At 37.9% G+C, this 27,165-nt stretch overlaps 1 protein-coding gene across 3 annotated transcripts in view; it reads left to right on the top strand.

Annotated features, from left to right (window-relative positions):
- Positions 1 to 27,165, top strand: part of kcnq1.2 (potassium voltage-gated channel, KQT-like subfamily, member 1.2) — a 197,047-nt gene that overhangs the window by 2,689 nt on the left and 167,193 nt on the right. For all 3 annotated transcript variants that reach the window (XM_074678296.1, XM_074678298.1, XM_074678297.1), the window contains 8 exons: positions 14,408 to 14,498; positions 20,271 to 20,397; positions 20,584 to 20,662; positions 20,751 to 20,847; positions 22,621 to 22,761; positions 24,806 to 24,916; positions 25,176 to 25,271; positions 26,327 to 26,461. In XM_074678296.1, the coding sequence (XP_074534397.1) occupies positions 14,408 to 14,498; positions 20,271 to 20,397; positions 20,584 to 20,662; positions 20,751 to 20,847; positions 22,621 to 22,761; positions 24,806 to 24,916; positions 25,176 to 25,271; positions 26,327 to 26,461 (877 nt within the window). The remainder of the gene's footprint in view (positions 1 to 14,407; positions 14,499 to 20,270; positions 20,398 to 20,583; positions 20,663 to 20,750; positions 20,848 to 22,620; positions 22,762 to 24,805; positions 24,917 to 25,175; positions 25,272 to 26,326; positions 26,462 to 27,165) is intronic.

The raw sequence follows: 27,165 nt of genomic DNA on the forward strand, positions 1-27,165 counted from the left end.
CCTTCCAGTATTAGGTTCTGGTTCCCAGTAACACGAAAAGGGTGTCTGTAACCTTAAAGCTGTCAGAGGGCTGTTTTAAGTCAGGCCAACAGAAGCAGGTCAGCGTGATATGGTCACTGATGAGCTGAGTCTCTCCTGCACTTCCTTAATGTCAACACATTAGCAGGCTCATGCATGAAACATGGAACTTCCTTCTTGATGCTGCTAACCTGACCTGCCGGGGCAGCTCACACTGACCTGCAGTTAAAACACAGTTTACAGGAATCGTTTCATTAAATGCCAACAAGGACACGGCCTCTACCTTTTATGGTATTAATTTGATTGGACAGGGAAGGATGTAGCAGGGTGAAATGGCAGGGAGAGCTAATGCTTCAGGATCTGGATAAGAGATATATATTTTGAGTCATTCAAGTGTCCTAAATATCTAATTTTAAACAAGTGAAATGTGACTTTTTTTAATAAAAAAATATCCAAAGTTAGATAAAACTAAATAAATCGTACACAAATAATGATAGCTATCGTGCAATCAACAATTGAGTAACATCATGTTCAGCAGAAGTCAATAGTTCATTTGAACTCTAGCATGTTAGTTTCCTTCAAACATGTTTCTGATTAAAAGAGCAGAAATCAATTTTAAAACAGCCGTTCATATTAAAACAAAGAGGAATATTAGTTTGAATATTGATAAGTGTGCCGACTGCTCCTGTCAGTGAACCTTAACACAAAAAATATAAACAGCACTGTTCAGAATAAAAAAAAAACACTCCATGACCAACATTTCCCCTTCACATGTGACCAAAGGATCTGTTCTCTCCAAAGTATGCCACAATTTATTCCCAGACGTCATAGTAAGCCCTGAGCCTGGGATTTAGACCAGATTAGATGAAAATATAGATGATAATACTGGAATCCAAGAGGCCTCTCCTCAACTGCTTTACGGTCAGCTGTATTACATATTGAACCCTATGTTTAATTTTACTTTTCTTTTTATGAAAGCGTGTTGTTGAGCTACAATTAAAGCATGCCAACACAGCATCGTGTGCAGACTTTTAAAAACTCCTTCTGAAGAAGTGACAGGTGGATCTGTTGTTGCGGCATGCTTAGCCAGAACTGTGAGCCGCAACTGCACCCCCCAGGTTTGTCCCTAACTCCAACAAAGGCCCAACATATTTAGTTTAAACATTTGAATAAGTAGAAATGAAAATAAGGGTGGTGGCAGAGTGCGGCCTGTCAGGAGGAATTGGTTGGTTTTTGAGACTTAATGACAGACTCCATTTCAGTTTTGGCTTGCAAGGTTCAGGTTTATTGAGTTGGCTTGAAGAACAGGAAAGGGCTTTTTTAAATTCATTTTTTGTAGGACTTTTAAAAGTCAAACCAGTTTATATTTATCTGAAAAAAAAACTGCTTTATGGCCTTGAAGGAACATTGAGGAAGTGTTGTTTTCACAATTGTCTTTCACAAAGATTTTGTGAGATAAAGTAATTTCTACCAAACTTCTCATTTGAAGTGTGCAGCACATCTTTGAATGGCAACAAGCAAATATCATATAGCAAAGAAATCATACTTGTCTGTTGGAAGCTAAAATTAATGTTAAAAATGTGTCATTTAGGACTAGGGATGGGCACCTTTTACATCTGAAATGATACAGTACTGATTCCTGGTACCTGGCAATCAGTATCGGTACTCAACAGTACTGTTTTTCAGTACTTTTGCATGTTAATGTGGTAATAAACATTAATTTGTTTAATGAAATGAAATGACATGAAAAAAAATACTTTATTTATCCCAAAGGGAAATTCAATTTTTAATAATAAATTCTCAGCGTTTTTCAATTTAACATATTTATTCCCCAAAACTTGCAATGCTATGCTTGTGTCCAATTGTCTACTCTTCCATTCCCTCACAGTCACAGGGATGCATTTAGGTACTGAAACATGTACCGTTTGATTTTAAGTGAATCGGTACTCGGTACTACAGACAAAATTTGGGTGGTACCTGTAAAAGTGCCTAATTCTGCACCCATCCCGATTAAGGACTATTTTTTCACAGCTTTTCAAGGATTTTATTGACATCTTTTTATGAAGTTTTATCAAAGTAATGAATTTACTTAAGATTTTCAGGTATTTACATGTCTTAAAGCCCCCTGGTTGTACAATTGACAAACAAAAGAGTGATGAGAGAGATTATCTGGCCCAGATTTTCTACATGCAGAATATAAACCTTTAATGTAGCATCTTCTTTTTGTTATGGCCCAGCCTTTTGGAAGCTTAAATGACCAATTCCTACTTGTAATGCTTTGCAGCCTATAGAAGAAATCTAAGAATCTTAAACCTCAAAGAGATCCCACTCCTATCGGCCTGTCTTGACATTTTAACTGGGGTGGGGCAGCAACATTTGCAGGGTTGGCTTAAAAATTGTGTACGGAAATCATCAATTGTCATTTTTTTACCCTTTATATCAGCACAAATCATATTACTTTCAATATCATGATATAAAACTGTTGGAGTGTAGTTATCCCATGCAACACTAAAAAGTAATTGGTTATCAAAAAACGTTCTTTGTCAGGAAAAAAAGTTTTTATGACAATTTTCATGTTTTAACAACACATTATAATATTTCTTTTTATGACAACATGTCCTACATTTCTTGTTATAACTGAATATCTGATAAACTGTGTTTTTATAATATGAAAGTTTTCTCCCAACTCATCCATTGGCTTATTATTAAAACCTATACCTTCCACTTTTATCCTCTGGGTGAAATGTTGTTTAAATAGCAGCAGGTTCAGTCTGTCACTTAAAGAAATTACCTTATTCAATCAGAGATGGATGAAAACATCGCTGGATTCCTTTGTACTTGTGTTTTTATGTCATCCTGTGTTACGGGTAATCTGGTCCAGCATTAATTTAGGGTCTAATTTTCTCCCCCTCACACAGGAGAGAGAACTTGAGCCTGTGCTTCATCTAATATTAAACCCTTCTGACTGATCCCCGCTGACACTCCTTTAAGTAACTCTTACTTGTCAATAGCTATCACTGGTGGCCATCTATTCTTTAGACCTCTTTACAGATTGGTCGGAGAGAGGGAGGCATAAGGAGCTGTCTGCTGCACTCATGACGAGCCTAATAGATCTGCTCTTATAGACCTGCTCTGCATCACCATCACTTGTATCCACACACAGGTGGTGGCTCAATTTATCACTCCCTTCATCGAGATAAAACCAACACCAAATCAACAAACACAGAACTGTTTACACACACACAACAAGAGTCATGCATCTACCAAAACACACAAGCTTTAACGGATGTGTAAATTTGGTGTGATTGCACTCCACAATGTAGCGAAACTCCCTGACTCACTCAGGCTTATAAACCCACTCATCAACACTCCATCTGGCTGTTTGGGAACATCTGTTCATTCAGCAGGTGGTGTGACACACATTTATGGGAAAGCAGTTGTTCCAATTTGTGTAGAAGCACATTCTTAGTGTATGTTTTTAATCTGTTAATTAAGCACGAAATGTGGATTAACTTGAGTTTTTTTTCTGGAAAAACTGTAGCTTGAGCTGGAGTAGACATCTAAAGACTGTAAAACATTCATCAGGTAGAAGTAAAAAAAGCATCTACTTTGTACTTTAAAAATGTAGTAATATGATAAATTAAAGGTACCAGTGTGTATTTTTCTGAAGGCTTTACCTCTCCCTGTGATGTTGAAAAACAGTGAATCCTTTATATAAACTCGTTTTAACATCACATTTATCCCGACCCAGACAGAAACACGCACAGACCATGCTAATGACCACAGACTTTGTGAGACTAGGTACAACACCCAGCCACTCTGGATAACGAAGAGAGCGTCCAAAAAGAGTCTTATGCAACAGCCTGCAGACTCACAGGCACACTGAGAACCTGGGGCAGTGATCCCCTTCATGATGGGCCTCTCCATCTGAGTCTTTTACATAACTAAAAGGGATGAACATGCAAGTCCTCAATGCTTCTAAATGCCTCTCTCAGACTACAAGTAGCTACAACTAAACTAGTACTTCTTATACAACAAGCCTTTCTTACGTCATGTGAGGACGAAGAACCAAATGGAAAAGTTTTATTCACAGCAGTGGAAAAAAGAGTGATAAAAACTTGAAATTTCCAAAATATTTGTTGCCAGAATGTCATCAGAACAGATTATCAAATGGCTGTGGCGAATCCTTGTTATCCATGTGGAAAGCACAAAAAAGGGAACCTCCTGCTAAATATCTGTTTAAAGGAGATTACTGATGAAAGAAGTGAGCTTGGGTCACTCACATCTTCAGCAGGGAGTCGGGTGTACTAAGGGATATTTTTTTAGCTTCTTTTTGGATGCAATACTGGCCCAACATGTCAAAAGGTTTTTCGGATAACTCATATTATGTAAACAACTGTGTTAAGGAATCTTAATTATTGTACCACTTAAGCATACCATGGTCATCAATAATACTATTAATACATTTTATTTATAAAGTGCTTTTCTAAGCACTTAAGGATGCTTTGCAGAGGATAAAAACATAGAGAAAAACAATAAAAACATGAAAAAAAAGGCTGGCATTGGCCCTGTTGACAGACATTGACACACCAATTATGCATCATTTACAATGCACTCATATTGGTCACCAGTATTAATTTTTATCTTACTTTTATATTATGATGTTGATGATGCCATGAAAAATAAAATATACATGATGAAGCTATGGGCAAAACATATTGCTTTATAAAAGTGATGATAAATGAATAGAAGAAGCTGTTCAGTCCTTGTGTGTGTGGGGAATCCCCTTATTTTCTGCCATCTTTGATGATTCCTGTTATCACCTTCACCAAGTCATAAGGACGGACAGTGCTGTGCAAAGGGCATCTACTCATGTACGAGTTTAAGTAAAATGCAGCTGTTAATGGAAAAACATGCAATGATGTTTTAGGATTTTGATTATGTGTCAACTTACCTTAATGACCTCATAAAACAGAAAGTGGATATTTTGAGAGCCTGAAACTGACAATGATCTAAGAAGACATGTCTTATATCGTGACCAGTACCAGGTTTACGATATTTCAACCTAACCTGTTGTTAGGGGTGTTGGAGTGACTACGAGGAGAAGAAACCTCCTGACTGAACGATATGGCAGCCAATAAATACATTTTGAGCGCTGGAAAGAAAACCTTTTGATGTAAGAGGTGCAATATTTAAACATAAATGTGGCTACGCAAGTATACTAACATGGCTGAACCCTAAGCAAACATCTTGTTTGGAGCAAGGTTATAATAGTTAACTAAAACGAAACTAAAAACGAAAACTAAAATTTAGAATACATTGCAGTTAACTCACACTAATAAAAACTAGAAAAGAAAACAAAAATGATAAGTAATCTAAAACTGTATCTTGTGTTCTCAAAACTAACTGAAACTAACCAAAATGTCAGACAATAGTAATAGCCATTACGATTAAAATTAATTTGACAAATTTTCCGAACCAATTTTATGGCAGTTTTAGGCAGTTGTCAGAGCCGTACAGCACCAGCACAGTGATGTACTACGACGGGCTTCTTTACTGTACTTGCAGTCTGTGAGCTGTAATCTGTGCTGCAACAAAACATAGTGGAGCAATGAATCAGAGCATCTGTAATAGTTTAATTGTATGTGAGTCTGCCTTTAACTGTATTTGAGTCTGCCTTTATTGTTACAGAGTCCAAGTTTCTAATTATTTAAGCTCATATTATATTGTTTTATATAGTTTATGTTAACATTATTTTTTATGTAATTTGTATTTATATTTTTTATATGAAGTTCATATTGTTTTCTTGTGTTTAAGGCAGCAGCCAACAGTTCAGTATCAGCATTGACTGAGCAGTGAGCACAATGTTGGACTTGAAAACGAACAGTATTACAAAATATTTACTCTGACCTTTCTGAATCTTGCACCTGGCAAATAAGGTATGAGAAAACTAAAACTAAACTGAAACTAAGCCTTGTTGCAAAAATCAAAACTAAATAAAAACTAGAATACCTGCTCTACAACAAATTAAAACTAAACTGTAATGGGAAAAACATGTCAAAACTAACCTAAACTAAACTACAATGACAAATCCAAAACTATTATAACCTTGGTTAGGGGTGGGAGGAAATCTATAATCAATATCTATAGGGATTTTTTCTTTGACAATATCAAAATCAGGATTCTTGGTCAGAAAATATATATTTTTTCAGATTCAAGTTCTTTATTTCAGTATTTGTTTGTAAACTGGATTGGAAAAAAGTTACCGCTTTTCTCCAGCAGAGGGTGAAATGTTTCTCTTTGACTCATGTGATGTGCAATTTATGGGAAAATATGGTCCTTATACAGTCTGTAGACATTATCATCATCATGTAATTTTTTTAATGGTCTGGTGTTAAAAAAAAAAAACTACAAATCACAAATATCATGAATATAAAAAAAATCGCAATTTAGATTGAATCGTCACCCCTTGTTCTGATCTTCTCAAAATATCATGTCCACACCAGTTTATTCCTGAAGCCAATATTTACCAACAATGTTGGATTTGTGCTTTGTTAACTAAGCTCTAGTCCACAAGCTCAACATTACAATTTGATCTGACCAAGAATATTTGAATTTCACCTCTGACCTTTACAAAAATCCACCAGTATGCCAGTTTAAAACTTGATCTCCCACTCTTTTCTGTTTGTTCAAACCTGGCACTCTACTCTATTGGTACAGATATTTACATTTGTACTATCTTTAGTTAATCTGAAAGTATCAGAATGATTTAGAACAGTATTTGTTCAGTTGTATTAAACAGGAGCAGTCTTGTCCTTGGGCTTTGCATGAGTTTGACGTTTGTGAAGTCACACGTTATGAACAGACCAGCCTGCATTATGTCATACCTTTTTCTCTTTTCATTCATCCTTTCCTTCAACCTGTAAGGAGATTTACATCTGTTTTTTCTAAGTATTTGGTGGACAAGTTGATAGCTTAGCCAGGATAGAATACCCATGTTTGTGGCTGTGGCTGATGTGGTGTAATCCACCCTAAGCTCCTCCATGGAAGGAACAGGGAGGGTGGGGATGTGGAGGGGGGTCAGTGGAGAGGGCTGTGCAGGACCGCTCTGCCTCTGACCATGCTCGCTAGCAGTGATGCCCTGGGCGGTTTGCATGCTCTTGGCTTGATGTTCGTGCTTTTTAAGGTCACAGCTTTTTCATTTCATGTGATGTCCAAGGAGCAGTCTTAAAAAAGTAAAAACTCACGGTTTTTCCTCACTTCAGAAATCAAACTAGCTAACTCATATGGAAAAGATTTGTTTCTGACTAGGAGTTTATTGGCAGAATGTATGAAGTTAAAAGCTGTGCTAAAACATTTTTAACAAAAAACGTCATGTTGGTTTGGGTTTAAATAAGGGGGGGTCTCTTCTCATCACAGGGCCCAAAAAGAGTGAAATCATAAAGCTTATATTGGTAGAGTTTGTCTGTTCTCTGACTGGGAAGAGCTGATGCTAACACTAAAATCAACAGGAGTGTTCAGTTAACAAGCACGGTGTGAAACAGCCTGTGTTACACTGTTTCCTGAATATTAGTTATTAGCATGTTAATGACCGTTTGAGGCCTGCTTGGTCTAAACATCTGCTGGTGATGTTGTCTGTGGCCCCATTGTCCAGTGGTGGAGGTTGTTTGCTTTGATGAGTGGTAAAAGGAGGCCTTTCAAGTTTCAAAGAGGTGTTTGATACACAGTTCTCATTTGGAGGGGGGCTGCAGTGAGGGTTTAGGTTGAGGGTGCTGGAATTGTCGGACTCCGGAAAACGGATATTTAGAATCACGAAGTAAAACAACTGGATTCAAATCAATTTATTGAAGCACTGCTGTCTTTTTTTACTCTCTACATCTTAGAAATATTTTGTCATAAATGATTTTTTTTTTTTTTTTTTTTTTCATGACAAGCTGTTATGGACTCCCCAGCTGGCCATGACTCTTGATAAACCTGTGGCATCATCCACATGAGGCTTAACCTGAGTAAACAGAAGCTACTCTATTGAACCAATATTTAGATTCTATATTCTTTAACAGTCTGTCAATATTGAACACGATCTGTTTCTAAAATATATCATCCTTATTTTTATGACTTTCTAATGTCAAAATTGTAAGGGGCACTTCTTTTCTGTTTGTCAATTTTGTCCAGTGCAGTGCAAGATAGTAACTTAAGACAAAAATCCAGTTCTGCTTTCTTTCAACTACTCACCAAACCTATTGTGAACACTGTGCTGTTAAACCCAAAACCGAAAGTGTTGTGTCTTCAACAAACTGTTCTGACACCTCCTGTCTGTGATCACAGGTGATAAAAATACCTATATCAGACTTTCAACTTTGTGGCTTAAAGTCTAGCTTCAGTCGCAGGTCATGAAGAGGTCATGCTTTTGATTTCAGTCTGTTTGAAAACCAATCAAAAAAACTCCAGACCGATTTTATACTTTAAAGTTTTCTGATAGTTCAGATGGACTGACTATAAGCTTAGCCTTTTTTGTCCTTCTTTAAACAAAAATGTAATGAAATCTGTGATTGCTGCAGACACCTGTTGGTTAAATAAAGTAAATCATTATCAATGAACCCCTGTAATTATGAAGCTGAAAGGCCAATGCTGAAAACCTGCATCACTTAAAGTTTCCCACTATTAGCTGTGACTTTGAGCCACTGTGTCTGTGGTGTTTGTTTTGTGTGAGTGTGTGTACAGGTATGCATTAGAGTAAATGGTGTAAAGACCCAGTCTTATCACCCACACTTTGACGCTCTTTGTTGTATAAACGACTATATACTGCTGTGGTTTCAGAGATGAATTGAAGGGTTGGTGTGGCTTCTCAATGTACTTATTTTAGTGGAGCTGAACAGATCTGCAGTCAGTAATACGCGCTAAAGCCCCAGCTGTTATGCTTTAATCAGATCCCAGGGGTTTTGGCCAGCTAAATAAGGTTGGCTAATGGTTGTGAGTGACCCAGTCCTGTACAAAGCTAAAACACTTCAGTGGTGTCATCAGAAAGATTTAGGATATTACATCAGGAAAATGCTAAATCACTCTCTCCAGCTGTTTGTAAACAGCCTGCCTAAATGTAGCACCTTACATCATGTCTCTATGTAACAAGTCACTGAACGCAAAGTTGAAGCCATGACAACTTAGAACATGCATTAATCTCCTGACTTTAGCAGATAATGTTGTGGACAGGTCTGTGAGGAGCACTATGACTAAAATGCTCCAGTTTCACACGTATAAAAAAATATATGAAATGTGGGGAGGAAATGCAGTTTTCAACAAGGAACTACATTATATAATAGAGGTCTGTTAAAAAAAGGCACATTGTGAGCTTTTTAACAAATTCTAATACATTTTCAAATGAAAATTGGACTTCATGTAGTTTAACCTGATTCTTCATTAACTCCTACATCTGAAGATCTGTTTCTGATCCTCAAGATGCTCTGATCATCCTCGGTTGGCACATTGTCTGACATTTACCCAACTGTTGATACCGTACTAAGAGGAGATAATGCATTGCACTGTTTTAAAACAAAACTAAATCAATGCCCCAAAACACAGAGATTACATGACCCCATCTGTGGCCTGCACGACTATGACATCATCTTATGCCTACTGTAATAAGATGATCTCATTTCAACACAGGGGAAATGGGTTTTTGAGTTGCCCTTACTTGGCCTTTTCATAACCTGCCAACCTCTTAACCTTCCTAAAAGGCTGGTAATGTCACTGCTGGGGAGCATGGCAACCACTACCAAAACACACAGTTTTTCTCTTGGCTGGTTGCATACAGAAAGTAAAGGCATTACCATTAGTAGATTTGATGGTGGTACATATTTTCAGATAATGTAGAAAAGACCTGTAAGTAGCAAAATTGGATGATTAGATTTTGTTTTTTGACTTGATGTTTTAAACAGCTCCCATGAATTAGATACACTCATCACTGTAATCAGAGAATAGAAAGAATTGCAATGGACTGTACCTAGGGATGGGTACCGAATCAGGTACTTTTATAGGTACCGACTGAATTCTGTCAAAAGTACCAGGTACCGATTCACATAAAATCAAAAGGTACCCTGTTTAGGTACCTAAATGCATCCTTGTGACTGTGTGGGAGTGGAAGAGTTGGCGATTTTCCATGCTGGGTATGAACACAGCATTGCAAGGTAATATATTGTCGAATAAATATGTTAAATTGAAAAAAACATATATTTTATTCATAAATAGATTGATATTTTTTTAACCACATGAACAAAAAAGGTACCGAAAATTGGTACCGTTGAGCACCGGTACCGGTTGCCAGGTACCGGGTATCGGTACCGTATCGTTTCAAACGTGAAAGGTACCCATCCCTAACTGCACCATACCCTTCAAGGTCTTATGTTTCTAACAGGGCCCTTTATTTCTCAGGATAACTTAATTTTGTGCATGAATTTGAGGAAAAAATGCCAAAGTGAATACCTTGCTCAATACTGAAAGATAATACGACATCAAACACTTATTTTGAAGGCGTCACACTTTTGGACCCATTGAAGAGCTTTTTTTTAAAACAAATTTCAGTCATCCCAGCTAGAGACAATAAGTGCTTCAACCATTTTTTTATATATATCGGTAGAAAATATCTGTTATAATCAAGAGTAATCTGGGTTTTTCTAGGTTATTTTTTGGGCTTTAATGCCTTTTATTGGATAGCACAGAGGACAGTGGATAGAGCAGGAAACAGAGCAAGAGTGGGGAGCGACATGCAGGAAAGAGGCCACAGGCTGGATTGGAACCCAGGCCACCTGCGCATGGACAAACCTTATGGAGCGTGACCTAAACCACCAGGCCATTTGCACTCCAAGCATCATATGTAAAAAAATTTTTTTGCCGTGATAGGACCCACAGGTGGTATTTGAAATACTTATTTTTAGTTTTGTGTTTGAGGCTTTAATCAGTTGTGATGAAAATGCTATTTATTGTGCATCTCTAAAATCTAAACCATTTAAAACAAATATACTTTTTTTGACAGCTTTAAGTCAAGAGGCTAATTTGTCATTTGCTTGACCAGTTTGGCTCCACTATGCATTGGCTTGGTGAGATGGGTGCTGAGTTCTTTGCTTTTAGTGTCACTGTCCACCCTACAGAAAGAAAGAATGGCTCTAAGCTGAGGACTTTTCGTCATTACCATGTATCAAAGTCATGACACCAAGGGCTTGTTAGCGCATGCAATCACACCAGGAAAAAAAGTGGGATGCCAGCCGGGCGTCTTGAGTGTGCACCAAGATCTGATCAGCTCATTATGAAGGTTTAACAGTCTCCCTGAAACATACTGACATCATCATCTGACATACCCTTTCTAGGGATTGTACTTTAAACAGAATTGAAGAGGTAAAGAAGAGGAAAGACTTTGTTTGTGTGATGTTAAGCGGTAATCCTCCACATAGAGTGGAGTCAGGATTCCATTTGGTAAATGCATTGTGGTGTGTGTGGTGTGTACAAGGTGGACTATTCCTTAAGTCACCACCTGTGACCTCAAATCACCACACACACACACAGACATGTGCTAACAGCTGGTGGTCTTGTAAAAGCAGCAACAACAATTTTCATATTTCTATGTTTCAGGAAAAACCTTCCGCTGTTATTTTACATGTTACATGATTGATAGTAAACAACAGACCCTTACATAACCCTTCCTGGACATGCATGTAATCCTGTCTGTAGCACACAGCATTATCAAGCACCCACTGCTGTGTGTTTTTAACGTGAGCTTGACCGTGGCGGTGATGCATGCAAATGGTCATAGGATGTCATGTAACAGCTCTTAAAAGATGTGCTCCATGGATTATTTCTGTGATGGTGAAAATGCACATGGGGGCTTTTAATCCTGTTGGGTCAGAAATGACTGAGCAAACTTCCTCATGTGCTTGTTTCAGAAATTTAGAATGAATAATTGATGAATAACAAGTGGTTTGTCATTGGCAAGAGCTTTTCTGCCTGTATCTGAATTATCATCATTTTTTTATTATCAGTATTTTATCCGTATCCTCCATCAATTCTACTTTGAAGGCAGCTAATGTGGGCCCTTAATTTTCTCGAGACGGTAACATTTGTGTGACATCTAGGTAAGCCATGGTATCATGATGTCATGCCGTGGTATTGTGGTTGACCAATACCAGTTCTTGAATGACCAATGCTGATACATATTATTGGAGTGCAGGTTGGCTGATTGCTCTTAACTGATGCAAACATCATGTTGTTTTGTTTGTTTATTTTGCATTTGATAAAAACAACACATCCAAACATCTATTATTTCATGTACTTATCAACTTTTTTTTAAATCAAATGAGAAAAGTGGTCAAATGTTGTAGGTAAAAACATTGGTCCACTGGGGACATACTGGAAATATAGAGCTTAGCCTACCTTCATGAGTTTGTATAAGGTAATGAGGTGGGCCTTAAGCCTCTTTACGTGTCTGTCTGTCTGTCAAGATGCCCAAGCCTTTGTACAGGCAGAAATGGTAAAGTTAGTAACTTAAGAAAAAGAGTGATGAAAAAAAATCCCATACAGTGTGTGCTGATAGAGAAATAGACATTCAGACTAGGCCATAAAAATACTACGTTTGGAGTAAAAAATCTGCTTGGCTTGATGTGAGCATGGTTCCTGGTGTTTTTGCAGCCAGCCAAATCTTGAAGAACTACAGTTTTTAGCACTTCTGCATGGGCTCCACATTTCTAGACCAGAGGTTTCCACTTGCTAACAAAACACTCAGAAAAAATACCACAAAGCATTACAAAAAAAAAAAAAACACAATTACAGAAGTAAGATTTTTTTTTTCTAAATGTATGAAAGTCACTTATATTGGTGCTCTCTTGGACACACACTTACATCTGCTTTTTGAACCAAATTGTATTTGTTATGTTTCTACTTTTTTTTTTCTTCTCTCTGACTGTTGGTTTTGCTTTTTCCTTAATTTTCCCCTTAACAAATGTATAATTAAGTGATAAAACAGAGTAAATATTCACAAACTGTGACTAATTTAGCTAATAAATATATAAATAAATAAAACAGCGAAGCATTTGGCAGATGAACTTCCTCCCTCTTATCTCACCTTTTTCCCTCCTCTCTGTACTGTAGGTGCTCTGGCTCTGGGTGTTCCACTCACAGGCTGTATTTGTAGACTATGTATGTACACTGACAGATGGACGGTCTCGTCGGAATGTTTAAATGTTGCTAGGAGACGTGGAAACATTCTGTCAGGTGTTAATAAGAGCCAATTGATGAGTAAAAGGAAAATACACAAGAGGTACTCTGACATCTTTGAAAGGAAAACAAGCAGATGAACACTGCATATCTATAAGTTTAATGTCACACTTTAAGTTACTCTCAGTAAAGTCATCAATGTCTGAAATTTAATGGAACCACGTTCTTAGTCAAAGAGACTCCTATTTGGGTTACAATTTTTGTCACTGGTGAATAGGAACTTTTATCATAACCCACAAGGTCAGACTGAAGCACTCTTTTTTTGCACCAGTCATTTATACAAATTCTAAATATTGTTTGGTGTTTGTATCGTGTCTTTGCTGCATTGATGTATAACCAGCTTTAGACTTACACAGTAAAGATCAACTGCCGGTCAACGACTAGTACACCCAGAGTTTTGAGCTGCGATTCATCTCCATAGCATTTCTGACTTTTACTGCCTTAGCATTTCATTTTTTTAAACTTTTTGGGATGTATGAAGACAGAATATTTGTGCCTATAAATCAAAGGTATCAGAGAGGAAAATAATCAAATAAGGGTCATATTCTTAGACCAGTAACTTTATATCTTGTGGTACTAGTTTACTTCTTTTAGCCTGTAGAAGCAGTCCATTTAGATAAGAAAAGTAAATGATGCTGATTTTGAAGAAAAGAGAGAGATACGTTTTTTATTTTAGTGAAGGTCAAATTCAAAATAATGGACTAGTTCTGTTAGGGATGGGAATCGAATTAGGTAATTTTATAGGTACCGACCGAATTCTGTCAAAAGTACTGGGTACTGATTCAGGTAAACCCAAAAGGTACCATGTTTAGGTACCAAAATGCATCCTTGTGACTGTGAAGGAGAGGAAGAGTAGGCGGTTTTCCATGCTGGACATGAACACAGCATTGCAAGATTATACACTGAAGAATAAATATGTTAAATTGAATATTTTTTACATTTTATTATTAAACAAATTGATATTTTTTACCACATAAACAGAAAAAAGTACAGAAAATTGGTACCATTGAGCACCTGTACCGATTGCCAGGTACCGGTGCTCAAAGGTACCACATCGTTTCAAATGGGAAAGGTACCCATCTTTAAGTTCTGTCTGGTGATGATTGATGAAATTTGTTCCCTCTCTTTGCAGCTTCCTCATGGTCCTGGTGTGTTTGATCTTCAGTGTCCTGTCCACTATAGAGCAATATGCAGAATTTGCCACAGGGACCCTCTTCTGGATGGTAAGTTGTCTGTGCCATGCTAGAAAAATATAACAAAGTTTTTTCTTTTCATGATTTAAAATAAGACATTTTTCTGCGCTTCCAGGTGAATGTCTTATTTTAGGTCTAATGTAGGGGTTGGATGTCCCTTTACTTTTTCATAGCAATGGTTTGATGAGTGTTTTACATTTGGTAAACTAAAAGAGAAAATTTCTTGTAACAAAAAAAGTTATTTTCATATTTTTGGGATTTTGCCTTTTTTGAAAGAGGACAGGACAATGGAAAGACCAGGGAACTGAAAGAGAGGATTGGGAGTAACAAAGGTTAGCCTTTTAGAGATGGACCAGGGTTAGAGTCTGATCTGTGGCACATGTCACTCCCCAATCTTACCCTGTTTTCTGCTCTATCTACTGTCTGTCATTTCCTATAAGGCGTACAAAATTAGAAAAACTTATAAATTTGGCTATCATTGTTATGCTGTGAAGTGTCGAATTTAGTAATGCCACCTTAACAATAAAGACTCATGCTTTGTTTTGTACCAGCATTTTTTCCTTGACAATAAAATCAATGTCCCTTGTTTTGGAGAGAAATATTTAGAAAGTTGCAAAACTCACCGGTTTAACCCATCATAGATGAATTGCAGTACCCTCCAGTGCCCACATGATGGAGACAGAAGATCTTGTCTTGGAGGGACCATAACCACCATCTTGCACCTCAGTTCAAACGTTTGACAAAGTCTAAAAGGAAAGATTCCTTCTAGTTATTGCACACATGCACCACCTGCTAGTCTACAGAGCTCTTTACATGTGTACACTTTACATAATTAGCATGGGAATGGTCAGGAGCTGGTGGTGTTGTACTGGCGGTAGTGACACTTTGGCTCCACACAGACTGCTCTTGCTGATCCATGCTGCCAAATTGACTTTTTTGTAGCTTATTGGGCTATTAAGGCTGCTAAGTGATGCAATAAATCCAGGGCCTTACAACAGGTAGAAAAATTATGGCTCCTGTTTGGAAGCTGTTCAAAGAGCTCCTATCATTTGTCTCTCACTGTTGATATAAATACACACGCAGCTACTGCACACTTACACAAAGTTTACACAGACACTTTCTCGAACGCTGCACACACACAGACATGGGAAAACACACAATCACAAAACACACACATGTACTGTACCACCTCCTGAGTCCTGGGAGCAAACACAGGACACAGGGACACTGTGTTCTGTAAACTTTTGGCCAGTGCCCTGTGAAGAACTGTTGAGGGTATTCATTTTTTTGTACCCAAGAGGAGCCAAACTCTCCGGGATTGTTTCTGATTCATTTTACCTCTTGTCGTCTTTCTTTTTCATCTTTTGCCACCCTTCATCCGCCTTTTATTTCTTTTGTTGCTGTATTACTAATCGACCAGCAGTTGTTTGGCCCAAAAAGACAGGAGACCAATTTAAAATGTCTCCCTCACACAACTTTCAGTCTGGACGGTTTATTTGTACACCTGGCTTCAGTGTTTGTGTATCAAAGTTTTGGTCCAATATCAATTGTGAGATAAGATAAAAGCTTATCTTTTGTGAGCGGTACACACTCTTTTGCCAGAGTTTATGTGTGTTTTGGGGGGTGGAGCTATGTAAGTGTTGTCATAGTGGCATATAGTGGATGTAGTAGCTAAACTTAGAAAGTTCAGGGTTAGCTGACATCCATGAATCATTGGCTGCTTGTTTTGGAAAGCAGAGGGGACATTAGTCCTTGAGGATATTTGGCCTTTAGGGCAGCTGCCAAAGTAAAGATGGCCAGGCTGGACAGGAGGCACACACAGCAGACATAGACACGCACACACATAGACACGCACATGTGGTGCTTGGATTTCTTCTTTCCTTCCTTTTTTCTACCTGTCATGAATTCATTGCATGCTTATTTGAGATTTTATAGTGTAGTGGTTTTTGCTCTGTTTGCCTGTGCCATGCAAAAACGTGTAGCAGGCTGAAAACACTTGTTGGTAAAGTAATCAGTGGTTTGACTTCCAAGATTGTACTACGATTGATGGTGAAACTTAAAATTGATTAATAAAGTGATTAAACTCAATGTCATAGAAATTATATTGTGCTTCATGATAGGAAAAAGCTGATCTCCTGCACATGACAATGTCTCTCATCTGATACACATTATTTCTATTTTTGATTTAAGCACCATCATCCACTGCCTTTTGTAGTATACATTTGAAATATGTGACAAAACAGCTCATATTCAGTTCAAAAGTGGCACATAAGGCACCGCCATGACACAACCCTGGATATCATCAATGCCTTTTGATCTCTGTAAATAAACATCTGAATGAAAATGTAGACTACAGTCCACTCTTATGTAGCCCCTCATCTCCAGCTCTTTTTCTTGCATTTCAAGTTGCTAGTCAAACTTTAGATTATATAAAAAACATCAATCCTGAGCAAACGTTTTTGCCAATTTCCCCCCAAAAATGATGTTTTACTAGACTTGATATGTATCACATGTGCCCAGAAAGTTGAGAATAATGTCACTTTTCATATATCAGAAGCCAAAAATAAGATCTAGGTTTTATTTCATAAGTAAAAAAAAAATTGCCAATGGAATAAGAAAAATGATGTCTGTTTTTTTAATGTAAGGACATTGTTCCAATCTAAGAACTTAAAAATTACATTATTATTCTTCCATTGGCCTATTTTTTTATTATTTTAAGCAATTCAAGCGTTTAAAAATTAAGAATAATAATTATATATATATATATATATATATATATATATATATATATATATATATATATATATATATATATATATCTATATATATATATATATATATATATATATTATTATTATTATTATTATTTTTTAAACGCTTGAATTGCTTAAAATAATAAAAAAAATAGGCCAATGGAAGAATTATAATGTAATTTTTAAGTTCTTAGATTGGAACAATGTCCTTACATTAAAAAAACAGACATCATTTTTCTTATTCCATTATTCCATTCCATATATATATATATATATATATATATATATATATATATATATATATATATATATATATATATATATATATATATATATTTACAGATTTTTCAATTTACAAAAATCAACATGCGGGTAATAGAATACACAATAACACATTTTGATCAAATACACAGATAAACACAAGTACAAAGGTACAGGACACATACACATAAAGGAAAGAAAGAAAAAAACAAACAAACATACAGATCGTGAAAGCAATTCAAGCTTAATTTTGACTTGTTTTGACAATAACACTCCCTTAGTTTGACCTTTTTACATACCAGACAAGAAGCCTTGCATTTCTTACTGTTGGCCACATTAGGAGCTCCAAAAATCACACAGCTGTTCTCAGAGGTTTTGATCCAATAATGGGATAAAATAGCACAAAGGTCAACAAAACTGAGTACAAAAAATAACTGTAGACAGCAGTCCAGCAATGGACTTTGAATGAGCAGATTTAAGCTTCTGGCCCCTTTGTGTCTGCAGATTATTGCAAATGTCTGAGCTCCTGTTATTTTTGCTTCATTCTGCCTAAAATATTACAGCCCAATGCCACTTTTTAGTCCTTCAGCAAATCCGAGTTGAAACATATTTTTTGCTAATATGCAAATGAGTCATCAACAGTGCGTTAATGTTTACAATCAAATTACTCATCTCATAGTGACAGGTGATTTAAAACGAGAGTGATGTCTTGCTTAATCATTCTATATTTATAATGGACTGTAGGCTGTGTAACATTCATGAGTTGTAAAAGCTTCTCAGAGCAGTGGGCCAGATGAAGCAATCTAACCACATATGCATCTGATACCATAATTCCCAAGCAGCTCTGTGAATGGGCTTCATCCTTCTCTGGCTTTATGAGATTATAGCTGTGTGAACAGGCGGCTGTTTTCTGTAAACATGCCGTCACAGGGTACTGATACACATACAGACACTCACCAACATTTGGGTGACCTATTTTATGGTATTATTGTGACTAATCCCTGCAAAGTCTCCAAATTCATGTGTACCTTTGACTTTCAAATGGTGACCAGATGCCATAACTATAAAGCTCAATCAATTGGGATTTAGTGGGCATCAGAAGCTGGTGCTGATGTAGAGGTTTGACTGTGTTTTTTTTTTTTTTTTTTAAATTTAAATCAAGTTGCTTCTTTTTTTTCTACTAGTTCTACTTTTTCTTCCCCTTCATCTTTCTTCTCCTTCTTCTTCCTCTTCACAGTTTTAGGTCATCTCATGTCATTGTGAATACAGGATCCATCTCCTTTAAGTTCCCACATTTTTTACGAGTAATAGTCAGTAACTGCCAGAAGTATTTATGGACTATTCAGTGTGGTATGGACACAACAACAGAGACTTGAAACACAGTCTGTTACTTTCCTACACAAACAATAAGGCTATGGCTGACTGGCTATGTTCAGCTGAACTGGATGTTATAGGTAGCTTGGCTCCAGACCCCTGAATGCCTGCCCAGATCTCCGATTTGTTCAGCAATTCAAATCTGAGCAAATGAAGTGAAACCAAATGGTAATTCAGTCTGATTATCAAGCGATGTTATAGGGATTTACTGAACCATTTCTGCCGTCTCTGTCTTCAATTCTGCCTCTTTATCTCCTCTCTCTTTGTCTTAAACTCAGTGACAGAAAATGAGCAATTCATGGACATGAATAAGAGGGTATAGGAATCCCAGGCCGGACCATTCAAGCACTAAGTCTAAAGCTGTAAACATGGTTAATTAATGAAAAGGGGCAAACTAAAAATGCAGAGTGCAGCCAGAAGGATCCGTCCATCTGTTTGTCCTAACACCATGATGACCCTGAGGAGGCCTTAGGTTGGCAATACAACAAAAAATCATTTCCACCTCAGTCAAAAGTGTCAGTAAATGCTTAATGAGTGCATTCACTCTCCATGCTGCTTAACTGGAGTGACATTTTTGCCATCCAGAGTAGCATCAGCTTTGACTGGCAGGTCATTGTTTTGGGGCTTGGTTGTGCTGTGTTATTGCAGTAGGGCTCACGGTATTAAGTTTCATATGAGGGGTGGTCAGGGAGCAGCCAGTTCAAGCAATCAGGGAGATGGCCACCCACATTGGCCTTTAGGTTTTAACAGACAGTATGGTGACTAAATATTATGCATGCATGGTGGCCTGGAAAAAGATCCCTGTCTGTTAATGAATCCACAGACACACGTATGTATGTGTGAAAAATAGAAAAACAAATGCACAATGGTATTTTTTTTTTTTTGACACAGTTTCTGAACACCAAACTCAATATCGAGCTCTTTTTGCAATGCTCGCTGCCTTTTTCAGGTGTTGCAGAAAGTTTCACTTTTCACACCAGTTCTTCACAGCCAGAGCGACTTGTTTATCCTTCTTATCTGTCAGGCAGTGTGATGGCATTTCACCCTGCAGCTCCAATCACTTAGCCATTGACCTGGTTTCAATACGATCTGTCATCAGCCATGTTATCAACCTTCATCTCTCCTCTTGGGTGATCTTGCTGCGACTAGACCACCTCAGTGTTTCTTTCTCTCTCTATCACACACCTGTCATTACCCCCTCGTATCATATCACCAAACTTACTGAGTGATTATAATGACCTTAATGCTTGTAGATTGCTCTTGATGCAAGGTAAAATACTGTCAGTGCTTTAAAAAATGATCCCTGTCTTCTCCCCACCACTCCTCTTTCTTTATGAGTTTTACAATTATTTTCTCTATTCCCCTGTGGATTAATGTAACCCTTAACTCTGTGTGTTTGCATTGTGTTTCCCAGGAGATTGTGCTGGTGCTGTTCTTTGGCACTGAGTACGTGGTCCGGCTGTGGTCTGCCGGCTGTCGGAGCAAATATGCCGGCATCAAAGGACGCCTGCGCTTTATCAGGAAGCCCATATCAATCATAGGTGCACCTGGTGTTATTTCTCCTCTATACAGAGATGTCTTTAAATGTTCTTGTAGATCAACATCTTATACCATTCTTGCAATGTAAGCAGTTGGTGTCATTTTTCATTACAAAAAAGTGATCAAAAGTCTTAATCTGTTCTCTTATTCCCTTTCTTTCTATGGTCCCCTGTATCGGGTTCTTACAGATTTGATTGTGGTCATCGCTTCAATCATTGTGCTGGGTGTAGGGTCAAATGGTCAAGTATTTGCCACTTCAGCAATTCGGTAAATAGACTACATTTTTATTATTATTTAATACTGTCTGAGGGGATCTGAAGACAATAAGACAGATGAGGTGATGCTTGTGTTGCAGGGGCATCCGTTTCCTCCAAATCCTGCGAATGCTGCATGTGGATCGACAGGGAGGAACGTGGAGGCTCCTGGGGTCTGTAGTCTTTATTCATCGACAGGTAGGGGAACTAACCCTGAGAGGATATCTCAGCTTTCATTCTGCTTTTATATCTGTATAGCTCTATATGATGAAAATGTTTTCTCTTGATTTTTTGGGTCTGTTTGAAACATCGTTTGAATTATGTATAGTTTCTTTTACTGCCCGAGTGCAGTCTGATAAAAAAAAAAAAAAAAAAAAAAGCACAAAGAGCCCACAGACGCAGACCTGACTTTATAAGGAGAAGAAAAGGGATCGTCAAAGTTGCTTCCTTTTTTTATTTTTAAACGTATCCTGGTACACTTGTTTTAGTAATTTCTCGGGCTGATACACAATGAAGTCAGTGGATGTAATGTTCTCTTCCTAATCCCCCCAGAAGACTGTGTACTTTGGTTATAGTTGACCTGACATTCTTGTCCCTTTTGCACAAAGAGAACTGGAATAATCAGTAAGGATTGCATGCAAAGGTCAAAAAAGTAAATGTTGGCAAAAGAAAATATGAGCCTTATTTGATTTGTTGCCATCCTTCTTCTTCGTCATGTGACCAACTTACCGAATGATGTGCTCTGTTTAGTGGAAATATAGTGCCCTCAGAAATGTCTCAGTGTGTTGAAAAGAAAGCGACTGAGATCACTGAAATGAGTAGTTGGAAAGCTCCTTGAATGCAGTCAGCTTTAATGAAGAGGCTTCTTTTATGATTTTAGTTGCAACCTATCTGCAGTATTCCCTCTCCATCACTTTTAATTCAAATCACAGACATTTTTTTCAGTGTTTTCTGTACATTACCTACAAGGTGTATTGATATATAGTATTTTGCACACTGTAGCATGCAAAACTGTCAGCTACTTGTCGAAACTTAGGTTTGATAAATCTAGTCGCCAGAAGTCTGTAAGACTTTGATGCTCAGTCTTTTCACAATTTCTGTGTTTATTTCAGTAGTTATGGCCTTAAAATAACCTGAATGACCCATTAGACTAACACTCAGCCTTCTGCTTATTATTATTAGTAGAAATGTCCCAAAGTGACAAAGTCCCTTACTGTTAAAATAGAAATTTAGATTCTAACTTGTTGGTTATATACGTAGAGATGGGTACCTTTCACATTTGAAACAGTTTGGTGCCTGGTACCTGGCGATCAGTATCGAAACTTAGCAGTACCAATTTTTGGTACTTTTGCTTGTGTTAATGTGGCAACAATTTTTTTAATTTAACATGTTTATTCCTTAATATATAAACTTGCAGTGCTGTGTTTATGTCAAGTTGGGAAATCAGCTACTATTCAATTGCTTCACAGTCACAAGGAAACTTTTAGGTATCGAAATATGCTACAGTTTGATCTTACGTGAAGAAGTACTCAGTCTTTTTTATATATATCTATATCTATATATATCTACACATATCTATATATCTACACATATCTATATATCTACACATATATCTACACATATATCTATCTAACTATATATATGATGCTGTCATCTGTGCTTGTTTAGATCATGGTAGTAGAGTATCATAGCATCCTGGTAGTAGTACAGCCCTGGATGAGCATTGACAACAACCTTAAATACGTATAATGTCACACACAAGGCTTGATTTTTTATGCTGAAAAAGAAAGTTTTAAACTTTTTTTTTCAGTACTGAGCACTTTGTAGCTTTTATTCAGTTTAACCTTGCACAGACAGCCAATCAGAGTAAGACTCAGTGCTGTTATTAATGAACCAAATAATCAGAATAACATTTTGTATCCCCCTTATGACATCTTTCTAAAGTCTTCTTTCCTACAATGCGTTATGCAGGAGCTCATCACCACGCTGTACATCGGTTTCCTGGGCCTGATCTTCTCCTCCTACTTTGTCTACCTGGCAGAGAAGGATGCTGTGGATGAGGAGGGCAAGACCGGCTTCTCTAGCTATGCTGATGCCTTGTGGTGGGGCGTGGTAAGACAGCTTCACACCAAAATGGATAAAGATTGAACAGAGTAAAAAAGGTCTTTGCTGCTGTCTTTATATTTTGTTCTTCTGAGGTGCATAAATTAGCAGGCTCCTTGAATACTACTTGGATTTCACAAGGCTTCATAACCTGTACAAGAAGAAATGTTTCTTTCCTTCAAAGAGCTGTGAGAAATCAACACAATGCCTTCTCAAGTGGAGTCTCAGAATCAGAAAAATGGAGATTCTGGCCACCCTGGTTTAACCAATTATTACCTCCTTGTGTTTTTAGCATGCATGTGTTGCTGTGACACTCAACACTGCAGTGTGGGTGTTGTTTTCTGTGCTCAGAGCTGGTTTTGCTTATTTCCCTCTGTACAGAGGCTCAGGTTTCCAGAGCAGTTAATTAAACATTTGAATTGAAAGCGCAGAGTAATGAGAAACCTATGGCAGCCTTGTGCAGGGGATCAGTGTGCCACAAAGACACGGTAATAAACCATTCACCTCTGGGCTCTTTGGCTCAAAGAACTTTTAGAGCACCAATATAAAGTGTCAGTTCCCTTAATTAAAACTTTAATTGTGGGATTACTACCTTTATGTAACGAGGGTTAGAAGGGTCACAGGGCTCCTCATCACTCCACACAAGGTCAAAGGAAAGCTGTTATTTGTGTTGCTCTGTTCATGAGGTTGAGAAAATGAAACCTTTTTGTTTTTTCAGACTGTAAACTCAAGAGTTATTGCATGCAGTTACAAAAGGATAGTGAGTGTGTGTATGTGTGTGCGTGCGTGTGTGTTAATTGAAAAGAAAGTAAGCTGATTGGAGAATGCAGAGCTCTCCCAGGGTGAATTCCTTCTCTTGGCACGATTTCCACGTTCGGATGTGCAGGTGCAGAGCACAGCTGGAGGACAAGCCAACGCAATGATTCATATCCCCTCCTCTGGCTCTCTCCTCTTATCTTCCTCCTTTTTTCCCTCCTTTACCATTTGCTGATTGTTACATAACCACTGTTAACAACCTGACTTACATCAACAAGATCACAGCTTGCAGTAAAATGAGGGAAATAAGAGCTGAGAGCGCCAAATTAACAAGTTTTGTGCATAAAGGCATGCACCCACAGAGAACACCGATCCAGAGACCTGGTCTGATGCACACCCTCCAAATGAGAGGTTTTTTTGAGCAGATGTCCCTCTCTGATGGTTCAGAGGACATTGTTTAGTCATCGGATTTGTGGATGAGGGATTAAATCCCCCCCTCAAAAACTTACACCCGGCCACCCTTCCCGCCTCTGTTTCTTCTTTTTCCCGTACTCTCAAAGCCTTTTTAAGTATCTCACCTTACATCAGCCGCTTTGTGTTAGCACACAGCAGTGGCTCACCCCAGCGATACCCCCACAGACACCCTCAGTAAGCCAAGTGTGCTCTGAATGTGTCAGAATTGGCTCGGCTTTCAGAGTGGGTGTACATGCAAATGCAAAGAGGTATTTATTTCCCGCCCTCAACCCGGCAAATTCCTACACTCACAGAGGCTTAGTGGTTGGGAATCTTATTCCCTTTGAGGAACGAAAGCCTCAAATGCCCCGAACGTCGCTGATGTTTGTGGGGCAGGGCCAGACTGGCTGATAAACTATTTCTTTCTTGTAAAACTCTTGTCATAGACTGCAGGGTGAAGCTTTGACTGCTGCAGCACCATCACCTTTATTAAACCCATATGTTTTTAAAAATTAAAGGGAGTTTAGTGATGTATCTGACATAGGTTTCATTTAATCAAGGAAGATTCATGTTCAAGATAAATAATTATGTTTGTGTGTTTCATTAGAGCTGTAGGAGGTCTTTCACCAGAAAGAAAAAGGGAAAGTGTAGTTCTAAAATAAAAAAAAGTCTAATCTAGGGGAACCAGACCCAGTTAAGGATGCTTTGAATTCAAGTGTTGACTTGTCTGCTCCTTCACAGGGTGCTATATGTTGCAGCATTATTGTTGCTCATAGTTGTTTTGTTAAATATCTTCAATCTTTATTTGACAGCACCAGCTAAAGTGTGAGCCCTTTGTCTCCAGGTGACTGTCACCACGATCGGCTATGGAGACAAAATCCCTCAAACCTGGATTGGAAAGGCCATCGCCTCTTGCTTCAGTGTCTTTGCCATCTCCTTCTTCGCTCTGCCTGCTGTTAGTATCATGAAAAGATTTTTTCTTTTGATCACCTTGCTTTTTTTTAAACTCATCACAACTTTGCACATAACCCCCTTCTCTATTCAATGATATTATTTTGCATTGTTTTCCACATACTCGTCTACTTGCATGATATAATGTTCTTTTTGTGACTTCCTGCATATGTATTTTGAACCTGTGCACTGCATGTACAACGTCAACACACTATATTTGTTAGCGGTATCATAAGATTTTGACATGGTATATCTTTTTTCAGGGTATCCTGGGCTCAGGGTTTGCACTGAAAGTCCAACAGAAGCAGAGACAGAAACATTTTAACAGACAGATCCCTGCTGCAGCCTGCCTCATACAGGTACAAAGCCCCTGTGAGAAACCTTTGGTTTGTGTTGAGTTTTTAGCATCTACTGTGGACAAAGTGGTATCTATGATCGCTTTGCTTGTCATGGTCTGTTCATGTGCAAGTAATGACTTTCAACCCAAATCCCCATCTCGACTTCTTTAAACCCATGCCCTTTACCTTAAGGGTAAATTATAATATTTTGTCATGCCCATTATTCATAATTTTACTGATTATCTTTGTCAGATATTTATTTTACCAATTGTTGAAAACATTAAGTAATAAAAAATGTGCTACTTTAAATTGCTGCACTCTTTGCTCTCTCACCTAATGTCCCTCCAACTACTGCTACTTTTACCTGAATACATTTCTGAGCACTTGTGTGACTAGTTAACACATGGATAAAATGAAAAGAATAAAATAACTCACTTTATTGCTTTTGTGCTGTCTGTCGCAATTAGTGAAGCAGCTAAGACTCGACTTCCTCATTGAAAGAGTTTCACTTTTGATGTGTAAGCAAATCAGTTCCATGCCTGTCACTGGTTTCATTAGATAATAAGAACAATCAGCTTTGATATTGGCCTTGGAAATCCTATATCAGACCATAGACTTTTTTCTTATGGCCTAATAATTTTGAACTTTTAATACTCCTTTCAAGAGCTTTAACTGGATGCATCTCTGATTTATGAAATTAACTGTGTAATCAACAATGAATATATTATAAAGCAGGCCTGGCAAAGTTAGTGTAAACATGCAGTGCTTGAATCTTCCTAATGTCAGTTTGAGCGAACAAAGAGATAGGAAAATTAAAAGTGTTATAAATGTAAATTCCACATGGGCGATGGCAATGGTACCAAAGCTGAGTACCAAAAACAATTCAGTGAAAATAGTGCCTGCTATTACCCCATGCAAAGTGAGACACAACCATGTATGGTTCAGATCCATATGAAACAAAAACAACTATATGCTTAAGAGAAAATGAAAAAAAAAGTAGCACTTCTTGGTAATGAATGGAACACTCTTATAACTTGAGATTTTGTCTTGCAATATGACTGATTCTGTCCTTGCAGACTCTTTGGAGATGCTATGCAGCAGAGAAACCGAATGGCACTGATGCTACATGGAAGATGTACGTTCTGACTCCAGAGGCTGTTGCACAAGCAGAACCAGAGTCCAGTCCTTACGTCAGGAAACTGAATCTATCGGTAATGATCCCCTTCTTGACAGACTGTAGTAAATGGTGTCATATTTTTTAAACTTTGTAAGTGATTTAAATTTTTCCTTTTGACACTACTCTGAGATAAAATGTATGTCTTTGATGGGCTTGTCAAAGAAACCAACCTTTGACTTCCTGGCTTTAGGTTTAAACAGAGACCTTTCACATCTTTGTGTCGTGAACTGCTTATTGTGCATCCATACTTTGATCCTCCCTATAAAGGTGAAACCCAACCCTGAAAAATAACAGCATCCAGTCTTTTGAACCCATAGTCATGTGACCATTTGGTGATTGTTGGTAACTTATCTTAAATCAGCAGAACAAATATGAGGTATGTGTCTCATAATTACATATTTAAAGAATCCTTTGAAGTTGAGGATCTGAACATCGAGGCGTCTACAAAAGAGCATTGTCAGAAAAAGCCGGCAGACTGTGATAGTGCAGGGTTGATTTGCATACGTCTGGCCCACACCGTATTGTCCTCCTCAACAGTTCACCTTTCACAACAATATTAGCTATGTTGCGCCTTGGCCATACAGCATAAAAGGCCTAGTTAAGTTCCCACAAACATACACACACAGGGAAGGACACACAACACACACATTATACACTAATACACACAGCCGCCCCCCTGCACCCGAAGGCCGGACTCCACCAGGATGACTCGAGGCCTTTGTCTCGGCCGGACAAAGA

This window comes from Halichoeres trimaculatus, unplaced genomic scaffold, assembly GCF_033239565.1.
Source record: "Halichoeres trimaculatus isolate MK-OKI-2021-1 unplaced genomic scaffold, fHalTri1.1 fHalTri1_scaffold_10, whole genome shotgun sequence".
Lineage (NCBI taxonomy): Eukaryota > Metazoa > Chordata > Actinopteri > Labriformes > Labridae > Halichoeres > Halichoeres trimaculatus.